This window comes from Ranitomeya variabilis, chromosome 2 (assembly GCF_051348905.1).
Source record: "Ranitomeya variabilis isolate aRanVar5 chromosome 2, aRanVar5.hap1, whole genome shotgun sequence".
In the NCBI taxonomy this organism is placed as follows: domain Eukaryota; kingdom Metazoa; phylum Chordata; class Amphibia; order Anura; family Dendrobatidae; genus Ranitomeya; species Ranitomeya variabilis.
This window is the reverse complement of record NC_135233.1, coordinates 1116030721-1116049280: the sequence shown is the minus strand read 5'-3', so window position 1 is coordinate 1116049280 and position 18560 is coordinate 1116030721. Positions and strand designations below refer to the sequence as shown.

General features: G+C 47.1%; 1 protein-coding gene across 1 annotated transcript in view; it reads left to right on the top strand.

The window, feature by feature from the left end:
* LOC143808899 (uncharacterized) overlaps positions 1-18560 on the top strand; it is a 143625-nt gene that overhangs the window by 63580 nt on the left and 61485 nt on the right. The window contains exon 5 of the mRNA XM_077292080.1: positions 16405-16564. Coding sequence (XP_077148195.1) covers positions 16405-16564 — 160 coding nt within the window. The remainder of the gene's footprint in view (positions 1-16404; positions 16565-18560) is intronic.

The window sequence follows — 18560 nt, the reverse complement described above, 5'->3', positions numbered from 1 at the left end:
CCTCACCCCTAACCGTTTAATGAACATTTTCTGACAGTCATAGTGCCACGTATTTAAGTGCCACGTATCATGTATTTCAGTGCCACGTATTTCAGTGCCACGTATGTAAGTGCCACGTGCCACGTATGTAAGTGCCACGTGCCACGTATGTAAGTGCCACGTGCCACGTATATAAGTGCCACGTGCCACGTATATAAGTGCCATGTGCCACGTATATAAGTGCCACGTGCCACGTATATAAGTGCCACGTGCCACGTGCCACGTTTGTAAGTGCCACGTGCCACGTATGTAAGTGCCACGTGCCACGTATATAAGTGCCACGTGCCACGTATATAAGTGCCACGTGCCACGTGTATAAGTGCCACGTGCCACGTATATAAGTGCCACGTGCCACGTTTGTAAGTGCCACGTGCCACGTTTGTAAGTGCCACGTGCCACGTATGTAAGTGCCACGTGCCACGTATATAAGAGCCACGTGCCACGTTTGTAAGTGCCACGTATTTCAGTCACATTTAGGGTTAGGGGTAGGGTTAGGGTTTTCTTGTTTTTTCTGGTGTTTTCTGGTGTTTTCTTGTGTTTTCTTGTGTTTTCTTGTGTTTTTCTATAAAAACGCATGCGTCTAAAAAACGCATGCGTTTTACCGCGTTTACATGCGTTTTTTCACACATGCGTTTTTTTTAAAAACGCATGCAGATAAAAACGCAAGTGTGAAAGCAGCCTTAGCACAAAAAGTCCGCCAAAACCTGGACACAAACTGGGATCCTCTATCAGACACAATATTTTCAGGAAAGCCGTGCAGGCGAACCACATTCTGAAAAAATAGAGGAACCAAATCGGAGGAAGAACTTAGGCAAGGGCACCAAATGGACCATCTTGGAAAAACGATCACACACCACCCAGATGACAGACATTTTCTGAGATACTGGAAGATCCGAAATAAAATCCATGGAAATGTGCGTCCAAGGCCTTTTCGGAACAGGCAAAGGCAAAAGCAAACCGCTGGCACGAGAACAGCAAGGCTTAGCCCGAGCACAAATCCCACAAGACTGCACAAAGGAACGCACATCCCGCGACAAGGAAGGCCACCAGAAGGACCTAGCCACCAAATCTCTGGTACCAAAAATCCCAGGATGACCCGCCAACACCGAAGAATGAACCTCGGAAATAACTCTGCTGGTCCATCTATCCGGGACAAACAGTCTCTCTGGTGGACAACGGTCAGGTCTATCCACCTGAAATTTCTGCAGCACTCGTCGCAAATCTGGGGAAATGGCAGACAAAATCACTCCCTCTCTGAGAATACCAGCCGGCTCAGAAACTCCCGGAGAGTCAGGCACAAAACTCCTAGAAAGTGCATCAGCTTTCACGTTCTTCGAACCAGGCAGGTATGAGACCACGAAGTTGAAACGGGAGAAAAACAACGACCAACGAGCCTGTCTAGGATTCAGGCGCTTGGCAGATTCAAGGTAAATCAGATTTTTGTGATCAGTCAAGACCACCACACGATGTTTAGCTCCTTCGAGCCAATGTCGCCACTCCTCAAATGCCCACTTCATAGCCAACAACTCCCGATTACCAACATCATAATTCCGCTCGGCAGGCGAAAACTTTCTTGAAAAACAAGCACATGGCTTCATCACAGAGCCATCAGAGCTTCTCTGCGACAAAACAGCCCCTGCTCCAATCTCAGAAGCATCAACCTCGACCTGGAAGGGGAGAGAGACATCTGGCTGACATAAGACTGGAGCTGAAGAAAACCGGTGCTTCAGCTCCCGAAAGGCCTCCACGGCCGCAGGAGACCAATTAGTCACATCAGAACCCTTCTTGTCAAATCCGTCAAAGGTTTAACCACGCTAGAAAAATTAGCGATGAAATGACGGTAAAAATTAGCAAAACCCAAGAACTTCTGAAGACTCTTAACAGACGTGGGCTGTACTCCGAAGAGGCATTTTGAGCCCTTCACAAATAAAGCATTAGCACGCAGGACCTGAAACACCATCCTGACCTGCCTCACATGGGACTCCCAATCATCAGAAAAGACCAAAATGTCATCCAGATAAACAGTCATAAATTTATCCAGATATTCTCGGAAGATGTCATGCATGAAGGACTTAAACACAGAAGGAGCATTAGAGAATCCAAAAGGCATCACTAAGTACTCAAAATGGCCTTCGGGCGTATTAAATGCTGTTTTCCATTCATGTCCCTGCTTAATGCGCACAAGGTTATACGCACCACGGAGATCTATCTTAGTGAACCAACTGGCACCCTTAATCCGAGCAAACAAATCAGACAATAGTGGCAAAGGATACTGAAATTTGACTGTGATTTTATTCAGAAGACGATAATCTATACAAGGTCTCAAAGAACCGTCCTTCTTGGCCACAAAAAAAAAACCTGCACCAAGAGGGGAAGAGGATGGGCGAATATGTCCCTTCTCCAGAGACTCCTTTATATAACTCCACATCGCGGCATGCTCTGGTATAGACAAATTAAAAAGTCGTCCCTTAGGGAATTTACTACCAGGAATTAAATTTATAGCACAGTCACAATCCCTATGAGGAGGCAGGGCACAGGACCTGGGCTCATCAAATACATCCTGGTAGTCAGACAAAAACTCAGGGACCTCAGAAGGAGTGGAAGAAGCAATAGACACCAACGGAGTATCGCCATGAATTCCCTGACAACCCCAACTTGACACAGACATAGCTTTCCAATCTAAAACTGGATTATGAGCTTGCAGCCATGGCAGACCCAAAACGACAACATCATGCAAATTATGCAGAACAAGAAAGCGAATCACCTCCTGATGTACGGGAGTCATGCACATGGTCATTTGCGTCCAATACTGAGGCTTATTCTCAGTCAATGGTGTAGCATCAATTCCCCTCAGAGGAATAGGAAATTCCAAAGGCTCCAGGACAAAACCACAGCGCCTGGCAAACGACAAATCCATCAGATTCAGGGCAGCACCCGAATCCACAAAAGCCATAACCGGGTAGGACGACAAAGAACAAATCAAAGTAACAGACAAAATAAATTTAGGCTGTATAGTACCAATGGTGACCGGTTTATATTTTTTTCTTAAGCGTTTAGAGCATGCTGAGATAACATGAGTAGAATCACCACAGTAAAAGCACAACCCATTTTGACGTCTATGACTTTGTCGCTCAATTCTGGTCAGAGTTCGGTCACATTGCATAGACTCAGGTCTCTGTTCGGAAAATACCGCCAAAGGATGAGCAGATTTGCGCTCCCGCAAACGCCGATCAACCTGAATGGCTAAAGCCATAGAATCACTCAGACTTGCAGGGGTGGGAAACCCCACCATAACATTCTTAACGGCCTCAGAAAGACCTTCTCTGAAATTTGCAGCCAGGGCACACTCATTCCATTGAGTAAGCACCGACCATTTCCGAAATTTTTGACAATACACCTCTGCTTCATCCTGACCCTGAGAGATAGCCAGCAACGCTTTTTCTGCCTGATTCTCAAGATTGGGCTCCTCATAAAGCAGTCCAAGAGCCAGAAAAAATGCATCTACATTAAGCAAAGCAGGATCTCCTGGCGCCAGAGAGAAAGCCCAATCTTGAGGGTCGCCACGTAACAAGGAGATAACAATTTTAACTTGCTGAGCGGAATCACCAGAGGAACGAGGTCTCAGAGATAGAAATAACTTACAATTATTCTTAAAATTTAGAAACCTAGATCTATCTCCAGAAAACAGCTCAGGAATGGGTATCTTTGGTTCTGACATAGGGCTATGAATAACAAAATCCTGAATACTTTGCACCCGTGCAGTAAGATGATCCACACTAGAAGTCAGAGTCTGAGCATTCATGTCTGCAGCTGAGCTCAAAACCACCCAGAGTTCAAGGGGATGAAAGAAGCTAAACAGACTGCAGCAAAGGAAAAGCGGGAGGAAAAAAAAAAAAAAAGTACTCAGGTCTTCTTTTTATCCCACTTCTGCGATGCATTAAACACTTTTTGGCCTGCTATACTGTTATGATCCTTAGTGGTTGAGGATCACAAATTACTCCAGCTAAGTAACAAACATAGGACAAGCTCTAGGGAGATGGCAAACTGGACTGACCGCAAATCTGAACCTATCCAAACACACTAGAAGTAGCCGGTGAACGTGCCTAAAAATCCTAGACGTCTCGAGCCAGCCTGAGGAACTAACTACCCCTAGAGAGAAAGAAAAGACCTCTCTTGCCTCCAGAGAAATAATCCCCAAAGATATAGAAGCCCCCAACAGATAATAACGGTGAGGTAAGAGGAAGGCACATACACAGGGGTGAAAGCAGGTTCAGCAAATGAGGCCCACTAATACTAGATAGCAGAAAATAGAAAAGGGAATCTATGCGGTCAGTAAAAAACCCTTACAAAATATCCACTCTGAGATTTCAAGAACCCCCACACCAACTAACGGTGTGGGGGGAGAAACTCAGTCCCCTAGAGCAACCAGCAAGCGAGGAAATCACATTTTAGCGAGCTGGACTAAAAACATAATGAACACTGATAATCAAAAAATGATCAAACAAAAACTTAGCTTGTCTTGGAGAGACTGGGAGCAAGGTAGACACAAGGAATCTGAAGAGCACTGAATACATTGATAGCAGGCAAGGAACTGAGTCTCCAGGAGAGCTAAATAGGAAACCAACCAAGGATAACGAACCAGCTGATGCAGCCAACCTGCAGAAAGACAACACTACACAGTACCGCTTGTGACCACTAGAGGGAGCCCAAAAATAGAATTCACAACAGGGGCCTAGTAACGGTGTCTGCCGCTCCTTGGTGTTCTCCTCCACCTTGGTGTTCTTCTCCAGGTTTCCTTGTCTGAGCTTCAACCTTCAGGCTCTCATTGAGTATTTTTTAATGTCACACTGCAGTTAGCCTACTACTTTGGTTGGGGCCTAGTAACGGTGTCTGCCACTCCTTGGTGTTCTCCTCCACTGAACAAAGCAGTGCCGCCTGTTTACTCCTGTTACCAATTTTGAACTTCATTTGGCCCACTTAATTACTTGGGCCTACTAACTGTGTCAGCCTCTCATTACAGTTGTCCTCCACTGAACAAAGCAATGCCGCCTGGTTAGTCCTGTTACCAATTTTGAACTGCATTTAGCCTACTTTATTCTTTGGCCCTATATCTGTGTTTCCTCCTCATCCTGCCCATTGCCCTGCCACTGCTAGATGAGTCTGCTGGTACATTGACCCAGACCACTACATTCCCCTTGCACTCTACACAGCCAGAATCTGACCCTGTTGAAAGTAAGGTTCCCCTTCCCGCATGCTATACCACCTTACACAGGGACAAAGAGGAAGGTGCAGATGAAAGTGCAGGTTCCTTCATCAGGTAGGGGGGCATACTCGTTGGTGATGTCAATGGCACAGGGCCCCTCATAGTACGCAAAAGTGTCTCTACTGGTGGGAGGCGCCACCCGCCGCCAAACACACCGCCGTACTATGAGGGGCCCTGTGCCAATGCCAATGCCAACAAGTGGGCCCCCCCTGCTTGCTCAGGATCACAGCACTTGCAAAGTTGAAATACTTACCTCTCCCTGCTCCACCGCCGTGACGTATTCCGCGTTTCCTGGGCCCACAAAAATCTTGAGCCAGTCCTACCCCCCACAACTTTAGCCAAATGACCCCCAGTTTTCAATGCCTAACTATTATTATAAAGTAAATTAAGATTGACAAGCTTAAGTAATAAGAATTTATGTTTTTGGCATTAAAATGGGCACTGTAGGTGTTTTACTGGCCTCCACTCACTGCCGACTATGCTTCCCCATTGACTTGCATTAGGTTTCGTGTTTCGGCCGATCTACGACCCCGACTTTGCAAGAAGATCGGCCGATTTCACTCGACTCGACTTTTGACAAAGTCGGGTTTCGCAAAACCCGACTCGACCCCAAAAAAGTAAAAGTCGCTCAACCCTAATGGAGACTCTTTATTGAGTCCCCTTGCTGTGTCCTACATGACGTTGCCATCATCAATTCCAGGTGGGTGGGGTCGTCTGCAGAGTTGTTTACTCATACTATGACCTGGGATTCAGAGGTCTGCTCCAAAGCTTCAGTGTCTGCTAGTCAGCAGAGTAGCCCACCCACCCACCGCCTGTTTATGTAAGTAATAATTTTTCACTGCATCTAGCCCAGGAAATCCTTTTGGGCCTAGTAGAATTTGGTGCTACTCAGCAGCGTACCGCACCCATGACGCAAGCTGCACCGCCTGTTTACGTAAGTACTATTTTGTAACGGCATCTAGCCCAGGAAATCCTTTTGGGCCTAGTAGAATTTGGTGCTACTGAGCAGCGTACCCCACCCATGAAGCAAACTACACCGCCTGTTTACCTAAGTACTATTTTTTAACTAACGGCATCTAGCTCAGGCAATCCTTTTGGGTCTAGTAGAATTTGGTGCTACTGAGCAGCGTACCCCACCCATGAAGCAAACTACACCGCCTGTTTACCTAAGTACTATTTTTTAACTAACGGCATCTAGCCCAGGAAATCCTTTTGAGCTTAGTAGAATTTGGTGCTACTCAGCAGAGTACCCCACCCATGAAGCAAGCTACACCGCCTGTTTACCTAAGTATTATTTTTTTTAACGGCATCTAGCCCAGGAAATCCTTTTGGGCCTAGTAGAATTTTGTGCTAGTCAGCAGAGTACCCCACCCATGAAGCAAGCTACACCGCCTGTTTATCTAATGACTAATTTTTAACTGCATCTAGCCCAGGCAATACTTTGGGCCTAGTAGCAATTTCTGCTACTCAGCAGAGTACCCCACCCATGAAGCAAGCTACACCGCCTTCTTCCTTTCTCAATCTAACCCCTCGGCTCTGGGGTGTCCACTCTCCCTCCAGCTCTCTCCTTCTCACAGGTGGACTACTGCGTGTTTTCACACTGTGGTGAATCTTTTGGGCCCAGGCATAAGAAGTCGTCGAGGTAATGAATAATATGTGCCGCCTTACAAACGTCCATGACGACCCATTCGAGGAAGCAACTAAACGCCTCAAATAGTGAGCAGGATATGGAGCACCCCATGGGCAAACAGCGATCTATGTAGTATGCTCCTTCACAGAAGCAGCCCAATGGGAGGACACTATTCGGAGGCACAGGTAGTAACCGGAACGCCCCCTCAATGTCTGGTTTGGCCATTAGGGTGCCCCTTACCAACTTCTTGACCCCCCTGACTGCCTCGTCAAAGGAGGTACAGTACATAGTACTGTACTTGGTTCCGCGTCGATGTTGTTGTTTACTCACCTGCCCCTTGGATATGACAAATGGTGGATTAGTCTGAATGTATTGGGTTCATTTTTTGGCACAACTCCCAACGGGGATACCACTACGTCTTCTAAGGAAAGTGTTCTGAATGGACCCGCCGCCATTCTACCTAAAGATATTTATTTTTTAAATTTTTTGTCACGACGTCTGGGTGTTCGTAGGCTGATTTTAGATTTTTACTCCAGCCTTTCTTGATTGTAGAAGGGCATGACATGCCTATATCTGTGTCTCCTCCTCCTTTTACGCCTCCACCTCTTTTCTTTTCGTATGACTATATGTAGTTGTGAATTTTCCATGTGTTTGTTGTATTTTCTGAGCAGTTTGTCAGCTTTTGGACACCTTTTAATGTGTTTTCTATGTGTTTTCTATGTGTTTGTATGTGTAAAACTACAGCTACCCCAACTGGATGATCAAAAGGGTTCGAAACATAGTGGACCAGAAACCTAGTGAGGACCTAATAACCACAAATAATAAACCAATGCCGAAGAATCTAATAGTGACGCACAAGAAGGGGATCTGTGCTTACAACAGAGCCCCCAGTTTAGCCAAATTCAAAGTATAATCAGTCAGTTCCTCCCTATTTTATAGGAAGATGAGGTATTGGCATCTATTGTAAGCGATGGGGTTAATGTGGTAGCAAGAGGAGCACAGACAATTGGAAATAGTTTCCCCTAGTGTTTTCCATTCCAAAACAAGAGAAAAAACTTGTCTAGAGGTTAGAGGATTTCCTAAATGCGGCACCAATAAATGGAGAACTTGTGCACACGCATTAAATACAATAATGTTCCGCACTCAAAAGAATTCTGTGGATTATAAAATAGATGTATTAATTGTAATTCCAGTAATGCGGTATTGCCATATGCCACATGTAGGATGCACCACAACCGTGGATTTCCGAACCTCTCAGGGATATATATCGAATGACAAGGCAATAAATCGTAACCTCCCATCACATGCCACGCAGAAAGTAGCAGAGCCTCCCTGGCAGAAGGCAGGTTAATAGATGGGGTGATGTCAGATAACAAGGTAAATTACATGGTACATTCTTATTTTCATTACAAATCTCCCCCCCCCCTTCAAACAATCCCCTTTAATCCCCCCTCCCCCCACCCTAACCCATCAAAGCAGCTCATCTTGCTTAGCACTTTCATCATTAAACCAATATAATATCTAATCCCTCAACCAATAATATAAGCCACATTTTACATTACCCTTGATTAGGAGTATTAATTAAGTCTCTCATTATAATACCCCTATCCCATAGCAATCCACGGAGACCACATTTTATTGAACATCTCGATTTTCCCTCTTTTTTTATAAAACCCTTTTTCCAGTGTCAGACCCTGTTTCACATACTGTAGGAATTCTCCTCTTGACTGCGGTTCTTCCCTAATCCAATTCCGAGCTATTACCTTCCTAGCCATGTATCACAATCTAGCAAAAGCAATCCTTAAATTATTATCCATTCCAATCTCATCCACACATCCCAACAAGCACACAACTGGATCCCTTGGAACCTTACATCCATACGCACCGTCCATACGACTCAAAACTACCAACCAAAAGGCAGCCAGTCTCGGACACGTCCACATCATATGGAGTATATCAGCATCCACAGTTTTACACCTCGGACATTCAGAATCGTCACGCAAACCAGCCTTATAAAGCATCATCGGTGACTTATACACCCTGTGTATCACATAGAGCTGCGACATTCTATACGGTTCACTCAGTGACAATCGCGGGACCCATTCTAGCACCGCCTCCCAAGTCTCATTCTCCATTGGACCCAGATCCCTCTCCCATTTAGCTCTCGCCATTATTGGAAATCTCAGTAGGAAAGTGTTGTGAACTCTGTTTTCTGGCTCCCTCTTGTGGTCACAGATGGTATTGTGTGACTTTTGTTTTGGGCTCCCCCTGGTGGCTGATTGTTATCCTGCGGGTCTGTGGCTGATCAGCTGCCTCGTTATTCACTTGGGAGTTTCCTATTTAGCTTTGTTCCACTTCCACTTGTTGCCGGCTGTCAATGTTCTCAGTGCTATTCTGATTACTCCTGATTCTCTTCGGTCTCAGTCTCTTCAGGAGAAGCTAAGTTCTGTTTAATTATTTTTTGCTCATCAGTCTGCAATATGATTTCTGTGTATGATGAGTCTAGTCCAGCTTGCTAATATGTGATTTCTTGTTGCTGGTAAGCTCTGGGTTACAGAGTTGCTTTCCCCGCACCGTTAGTTGGTGCGGGGCTTGAGCGATCTCTGCGTGGATATTTTTGAATAGGGTTTTTAATTGACCGCACAGCTCCCTTCCTATTTTCTGCTTTCTAGTGTTAGCGGGCCTCATTTGCTAAATCTAATTTCATCTCTGCGTTTGTGCTTTCCCCTTGACTCACCGTTAATATTTGTGGGGGGCTATTCTATATCTTTGGGGTCATTTCACTGAGGCAAGTGAGGACTTTCGTTCCCTCTAGGAATAGTCAGTTTCTCAGGCCGTGAAGAGACGTCTAGGATTTTCAGGTATGTTCCACGGCTGCCTATAGTTGTTTGCGGATAGGATCAGGTTGCGGTCAATTCAGTTACCACTTCCCCAGAGTTTGTAGTCGGTTTAGTTACTTAGCTAGTCCTACTTGCGATCCTTGCCACTAGGATCATAACAGGAAAGTATGCAACAGATCTTTGTACAAAGTAGATATGACCCCCCCAGTAGTCCCGTCATTACATACATACTCTAGTACTATATCCCTCTGAATTTCAATACTTCCGTTCCTACTCTGAGCTCCAAAAGCATGCCTCATCCACAAATACTGGAATTCCCCTACAGACCCAAGACCAAATTCCGCCTGCAATTGGGAAAATGATTTCAATTCACCTCGCTCAATTATTTGATACGCGTATTGAATCCCTTTGACTTGCCATTCCATCAGTACTCCCAGTGTCGCAAACTCCTGTAAGTTGCTATTATGCCATATCGGTGAAAATTTAGTCAAACCCGTGACCCCCCCGTATGTGTCTCAGCCTACCCCACAGCCTCCGTATCAGCAACACAGTCGGGTATGATTTCCCCAAAGCCCCCAGGGATCCATCCTCCAAACATTGTACTACTGGCCTTCTTTTTGTCACTACTTCCATCAACCGCTGTGTCGCTCCAGATGACCCTTCATACGCCCAGCCTTTTAAATGCTGACTTTGAGCTGCAAGAAAATACATTTCAGGGTTAGGCAGTGCCAGTCCCCCATCGTCTTTAGGTCGCTGTAGTGTCTCCAGTTTGATACGCGGATACTGTCTCCCCCATATTAAATTCCTAAACAGAGAATTAATCTGTCTAAATCTCCCGCGTGGTATCCAAACTGGCGCATTATGAAGGACATACGGTATTTTCGGCATCAGGATCATTTTAATGAGGTTCACCCTACCTACCACAGATAAATGCAGTTTAAGCCAGGCATCCGCTTTCGCTTTAAGAACGCCCAGGACTGGATTCAGATTTCTATGTATATAGTCAGTAACAGGCATAGACACCCATATTCCAAGGTACTTAAATTGGCTAGTCACCTCCAGTCGCCCATCCTCCAGTGGTTCCCCACCATCATCATCCACCTTAAACAAGATCGACTTACTCCAGTTTATCCTAAGTCCCGACACCGATCCGAAACGCTCAATAATCCCAATGGCACCCTCCAAGGACACACCCGGATCAGCCAGAAATAGCAGAATGTCATCCGCATACAACGCCACCTTCTCTTCAATCATCCCATATTTGAACCCAGTTACCTCATCAGACCGTCGAAGCTTAGCAGCCAGAGGTTCCACCGCCAGAGCAAACAAAAGAGGAGAAAGCGGACACCCCTGCCTCGTCCCTCTAGCCAGTTGTATGGTCCGTGATAACTCCCCATTTACCCTAACCCTAGCCATCGGCATCGAGTACATCAGTCGAATCCAGGATATAAACTGCGGTCCAAACCCCATACTCCGTAGCACCTGCCTGAGATACCCCCACTCCACACTGTCAAACGCCTTATGGGCGTCTAAAGATGCAACAACTCTCTGGCCACAGTTGTCGGATCTGAGTTGCAAATTCATATACAGCCTTCGTAGATTGATCGCAGTGGACCTATCAGGCATAAAGCCCGACTGGTCTGAGTGTACCAGGCCGGCAATGACACCCGTCAATCTCATCGCCAATACTTTAGCCAGGAATTTAACGTCAATAGTAAGCAAGGAGATTGGCCGATATGAATCCGGCTGTGTCGGGTCCTTCCCCCCCCTTAGGAATCGCCACTATGATGGCCTCCCGCATAGATGCCGGTAGCCTACCGCCACTCCTAGCCTCCTCCAAAAGTACCCTTAATTTTGGAATCAGCACTTCCCCAAATTCTTTATAAATTTCTGCAGGAAATCCATCTACTCCAGGTGCCTTCCCGTTAGCCATAGAGTGCAGTGCCCGACCCAACTCCTCCTCCTTAATGGGAGCCTCCAAATATTCTCTATCTATGTCATTCAGTCTTGGGAGCTCCAATTCCCCAAGGAACGCCACCGTGTCCTCCACCGACCCATCTACCCGAGAGGAATATAGGTCCGCATAAAAATCCGCAAAAATTTCCGAAATCTCTGAAGTCTCAGAGACAGCCACATCTCTCCCCGATATCAAAGAGTGAACAAAGGAAATACTTCTCTGGGCAGAAGCCACCATTGATAGCAAATGCCCCACCGATTCGCCCTCTTGGTAAAAAGCCAGATTCATGAATTCCCTCTTCCTTTCAGCCTTACCCAACAATACCTCCTCCAACTGACTCTGAGCCGCCTTTAGCCTCCTCCCAGCCTCCGGAGCACCCGTTATTACCATCTCATCCTCGGCTATCCTCAGCCCTTCAATCGCCAACTTCTCTATCTCTCTCGATTTCCTCTTACACCGGCTAATATCCCTGAACAGCAGTCCCCTCAGGTACGCCTTCATGGCTTCCCACACAGTAAGAGCGTCTGCACTTCCCTCATTTATCTCAAAAAATTCCACCAACTCCTTCTTTATCTTTTCCAAGTCTATACTGCGTAGCCAATTACGGTGAATTTTCCACTCCTTCCTGCTCCCTATCCGTGTCCCAACTGGCCGAAATTCTACTTCAACTGGACTATGGTCTGAGAGCGCCCTAGGCAAATATTTTACATCCCTTACCATCTTATCAAGTAAACAGTTACCCACCGCCAAGTCAATCCTAGACAGAGTACCATGAGCTGGCGAGTAACATGAGTACCCCCTTTCCCCAATATGTCTAACTCTCCATAAATCAATCATACCTACTTCCCGGACATAGGTCCCAAACGTAGTGATATGCCCCCCTGTTCTATTCTAGGTTTTTTTGTTTTTGTCCCAAAAGTCATCACAGATATTAAGGTCACCAATAATTAGAAATGGTAACGGTCCCCAATGCTCTACCCTCTCCAGTACCTCCCTTATCTTCTTACTTGAATATGGGGGCGGAATATACATTGCTGCTATACACAACAACACTCCATTCATTTTACATTTCACCACCACATACTGACCATCCACATCCTCTTTTACCATTACCTCCTCGTACTGCACCCCCGCAGGTATTAACACAGACACACCCCTAGAGTACGTCGAGAAAGTAGAATGATACGCCCTCTGTATCCAGCGCCTCTTCAATACATCCACCCTCTCCTGCACTAAATGTGTCTCTAGCAAACATATCATTGAGACCTTCTGATCTCGGACATACTGCAGACTTGCCGCCTGCCGTGTTTTATCCGCCAGTCCTCTCCATTCCAACTCAGTATTTTAATACAATCACCCATCCTGTGGCTTATCATTTCTCTTCGTAATCAGTTTCCCAAATATGAGCTGCCCCAACCCTCCCACCCCCCTGCTCCCTCCCAATTTGCCCCCCTAACCCCCCCAATGTAGTGCATTCTTCCTCTCATCAAGAGTGGGGCTCCACTGCCCACCGCGAACACTCTCCTTTACTTAACCCTCTCCATTCGCTTCCCGCTACCATAACAGTCGCATTTCCCCCCCCCAACTTTCACTGTATTGTATCTTAACATTTCAACTCATATGAACATATAGAAAAAGTATCAAACCAGTTTACAGTACCCGGACTGTCCCTCCTCCCCCATACTTTTGCAGTCGGTACTATCCCCTCCGGCCATTCCTTCAATATGGCTCAGCAAAACCCCCAACAGTTGCTCAACTTTTTAACCAATGCTAACAATCGCAGAGCTCTCCTCCATCAACAGAAAAAGCAAATCCCAGCTGGTTCTCGCCGAAATGTCAGTCGCCCATTCCCTTAAGCTTTTTCTCATTGGTATCAAGCCACTGGGTAGCGTCCCCCGGTGTTAGAAAAAAGTGAGTCTTATTGAAAGCCACCATTCTCAGCTTGGCGGGAAACATCACTGAGTACTGCACTCCCAGCTCCCTTAGTCGTCGCTTGACTCCAGTAAACTTCATCCGCTGCTTCTGAACCGCAGCGGAATAATCCGGATAAATGGCGATTTTTTGTCCTCCAGCCGTCAGATCCTCCATTTCTCTAGCCTTTCTGAGGATAATGTCTCTATCCCTGTAATTGAGTATTTTAGCAAGCATGGTACGATGGTTCGCTCCTGGGACAGGGGGCTGTGGTGGGACCCTATGAGCCCGTTCAACAGCAAAGACTTTTGTCAACACTGTGCTCCCCATCTTCTCCAGCAGCCAGTTTTCAACAAATTCTGTGGGATTTCTCCCCTCAATCTTTTCAGGCAGCCCCACTATACGTATGTTATTCCTTCTGGATCTATTTTCCAGATCCTCATTTTTGGCGGCAAGCTCGGCTATTGCTTGGGCGAACTTCTTTTCAGCTTTTAGTAATTTAACTATGTGATCTTCTGCCGTGCTCACCCTCTCCTCCACCACTCCTATACGTTTGTCCATTTTCTGTAGGGCTGCATTAATCTGTGCCGTGTCCCCTTTAACCTCCTGCATCTGCTGGGCCAAGGAGTTCAGGGATTGCTGGCACGAGGAAATTAGGGTGATTTACATCCCTAAGGGTCGGCTCCTCTCCCTGCGGTATGTCTTCATGTCCCCCACTAGCCCCCGCCATATTGCCTCCTTCTTCCCCCTTCTGTACCTCATGCTGCTCAGCCGTACCTTTTTCCTCCACCCCCTGGTCAGCTCCGGTTCCGGATCCTTGTTCTGCCTCGTCAGCAGCCTCCATCCTGGCAAACTGCTGCAGCTTCGCAGCCACCTCCATGCGCCGCTGACCTGCGGCGTTGTCCCTGTCAGCGTTCTTCCTCACTTCGGCGCCATCTTGGCCGGCTTCTGCATCGCCGGTGCCAGCGTCTTTCTGCTGCCTCCTTGTCATCGCTGCCGACTCCGGACCCACCGCTCCGCACCGCTGCACTCTCCGGACCCTCAGTCAGCCGGATTTTAGTAAGTATGCCCGAAAATCGGGGTTAAAGCAGGATTTTTTGTCCTTCTGGCAGCGGGAGCGCTCTTCCCTGCGTCCGCTCACATGGCCAGCTAGGACACGCCCCAAGCTTTCTGGATCTTTAATCTCAACACTAGAACAAATGGATTGAATAAACGTCATGAGATTAGGTTTCACTATTAGCCAATCATGTTTCTCTGAAAATGTTTTTAACATGTTTTTTTCATTGTTATATGTTTTTTTAAATACGATGTCTATTGTTTCTTTCTGTGTGTTATTTCGGTATTTTACGGTTTGTTGGTTATTTACCTCTCAGGATCTGGAAATATGTCAGGTGACACATAAAAGACATCTTGATTGGTCCATGCAAACTATAAAAGATCGTAAAATGTCAGTAGGCATTAAGCTTTGATAAAGCTCTTATGTCAGATCGAAACGCGTCGCCTTAACCCCAGAGGTTCACTTTTTGTTAGTTTTTTATTTATTCCCAATGTTGATCAATAAAGTCTGATAAGAATATTTTAAGAAGCTCAAACATCCTCCTATTTTTTTCTACTCATCTCGTCTTGTCTTCACGAAGTTCCGTGCATCTGTGGGTCTGGTGAGCTGGCTGTGGTCTTGCACCATTTTGTTTCTTTACATCTTCCCTAAACGTAGGTTCCCCAGCAATGGAAAAGTGGTGTAAGTATCACACAGCATAAAGGGCAATCACGGAGAGAAGCAATAAATGCCAGATAAGATCCCAGCGACCCTCGGAAGTAGGGGGTCTGTATCTACCACATGTATCGCCATAGTATCAAAAAGGGAAAAACGATGGCACAATGGGGTCTTATCCGGGCAGAAATTGTGATAAAACGATGAGAAATTGTGCGTTTATCGGCGGCCCAGGTTTATCGGCGGCCCAGGTTTATCGGCAGCGGGCGTTTATCGGCAGCGCAGGTTTATCGGCAGCACAGGTTTATCGGCGGTGTAGGTTTATCGGCGGCGCAGGTTTATCGGCGGCGCAGGTTTATCGGCGGCGCAGGTTTATCGGCGGCGCAGGTTTATTGGCGGCGCAGGTTTATTGGCGGCGCAGGTTTATTGGTGGCGCAGGTTTATCAGCAGTGCAGGTTTATCGGCGTTGCAGGTTTATCGGCGGCTCAGGTTTATTGGCAGCGCAGGTTTATCGGCAGCGCAGGTTTATCGGCGGCACAGGTTTATTGGCAGCGCAGGTTCATTGGCGGCGCAGGTTTATTGTTGAGAGCACAGGTTTATCGGCAGCGCAGGTTTATCGGCGGCACAGGTTTATCGGTGGCGCAGATCTAGCCAATCCATTAAGATGCACTCGCCTTGATGAAATCGAGTAGGTGAAACGTCCGTCTTAGGCCCCGATTAATTGCTTTCCATAATTTCTGACTCCAGGCAGGGTGGCCCGTTTATGTTGGCGAGGTCCTTTTATATTCGGAGGGCCTTGTCTGTGTGTGCAGAGGCTATAAAACAATTCTCCTTTCAGCAAGAATATTTTTTGTAAGTCAGTGGGAATCCTGATCTTCCGATATCCCGTGAGAAGCGTACAGTGTGGGCCATTATCCGTACTATCATCATGTTGTTATAGATCTGGAGACACTTAGTGCTGAGAACCTCACCTGCCCGATTTGGTGATTATTGACCTTTTCGGGTCATTTCATTGACTTCTCCAACTCTGACTTTTTCATTATTTATTCACAGCTCTTGAACCAAGAGAAATCTCTACCCAACATTGACACTCTGGAGACCCATGAGAGGGGTGACCATCCGTGTAAGGAGGAGATTTCTACATACGAACTGTCACTAAGAGCAGAAGCCGATCACTCTTATGCAGCAGTTGGGGCGTTTCAGGTTCTGTCAGGTATTATAGTTCACTTAATTCACTGGTTCAGCTGAAATACAAATACATATTGCTGAAACTTCTGTTATGGGTGACAACACAAGATGAGATCAATCTGTGAATGACAGAAAGGTATTTATCCAGTTTTGGGACTAAAGAACTGTGAGTTTGTGATGTATCCAGTTACTGAACAGAACATGGAGACATAAATACAGCAGTCCTTGAAGCATGGAAGGTAAGTGATAAGTGTCCCTGGGGACCAGGTGGAGAACACCAAGGCGCTAGATCCTTAGTCTCCCATGATAAACCTCTTGGCAAGAGGGAAGGACAAGTGCCATATTCTGAGCAAGCCATTGTGTCCTCAGGCTGTGTCCAGGTAATAGGAGAGGCCTCCATCCCTTGTAATATAGGTGAGGTCCTCAACCCCGTATGATAAGGGTGAGACCCCCATCCTGTGTGAGAGGGGAATGGCCCCCTTTGCAGTCCGCTCACTATCCTGGTCGCTCTTCTCTGAACTTGCTCCAGTTTGTTAATGCCTTTTTTAAGAGGGCAATAATGACTTCACGTGATCTGGGCTCTGTGCTTCTCTTAGTACATCCCAGAATTGCATTTGCATTTTTTGCTGCTGCATCACACTGTTGACTCATGAGTAGTGTAATGATGCTGCCAGGTGTCATAGAAAGGCAGCATAGGGGGCGCTAGTGGGAGAGGGAGGAATGAGGCACGCCGTGCACACAGGACCTGAACTAGGCTGGTCACGTGATCACTGCAGGGACGATGGGGTCAGAGCTACCATGCAGGAATGGGGGGTCTGCAAGAAACGCAGCACACATAGTACAAAGACAGAGACGTGGTCAAAGGACAAGCCGAGGGTCGGGAGCCAGACGGGAGCGAGGTACCAAGGGGCAAAACAGCAGATTAGTCAGAGACAAGCCAAGGGGTCAGAAAGCCAAGACAGACAGAGAAGTACGAAGCAGAAAACAGGGGCAGAAGTCAGGGGACAAATTGGGTCATACACAGCAAGACACACACGCACAGAGGCACATCGATTACAGACGAATAACCTGGGTCAGCTACCTCAAGCCAAGTAGACGGAAGTCTAACTGACTCAGAACCCAGGAACTACCAGCATTAAACAGCTGCCCCGGAACCAAAGAGAGGCGGACTAATTTAACCCAGACCTGACCATGATGGAGCAAGAACCGGCCCACCCAGAGTCATGACAAGTAGTCTGTGATCTATTACTATACACAAGTCTTTTTCACACGTGCTGTTGCTTAGTTCTATTCCTGTGTAATAGCAGAGTGGCCCTCCATCCCGCGTAATAGCAGAGTGGCCCTCCATCCCGCGTAATAGCAGAGTGGCCCTCCATCCCGCGTAATAGTAGAGTGTCCCTCCATCCCGGGTAATAGCAGAGTGGCCCTCCATCCCGCGTAATAGTAGAGTGTCCCTCCATCCCGCGTAATAGCAGAGTGGCCCTCCATCCCGTGTAATAGCAGAGTGGCCCTCCATCCCGCGTAATAGTAGAGTGTCCCTCCATCCCGCATAATAGCAGAGTGGCCCTCCATCCCGCGTAATAGTAGAGTGTCCCTCCATCCCACATAATAGCAGAGTGTCCCTCCATCCCGCGTAATAGTAGAGTGGCCCTCCATCCCGCGTAATAGCAGAGTGGCCCTCCATCCCGCGTAATAGCAGAGTGGACCTCCATCCCACGTAATAGTAGAGTGTCCCTCCATCCCGCATAATAGCAGAGTGGCCCTCCATCCCGCGTAATAGTAGAGTGGCCCTCCATCCCGCATAATAGCAGAGTGGCCTCCATCCCGCGTAATAGCAGAGTGGCGCTCCATCCCGCGTAATAGCAGAGTGGCCCTCCATCCCGCGTAATAGCAGAGTGGCCCTCCATCCCGTGTAATAGCAGAGTGGCCCTCCATCCCGTGTAATAGCAGAGTGGCTCTCCATCCCGCGTAATAGCAGAGTGGCCCTCCATCCCATGTAATAGCAGAGTGGTCCTCCATCC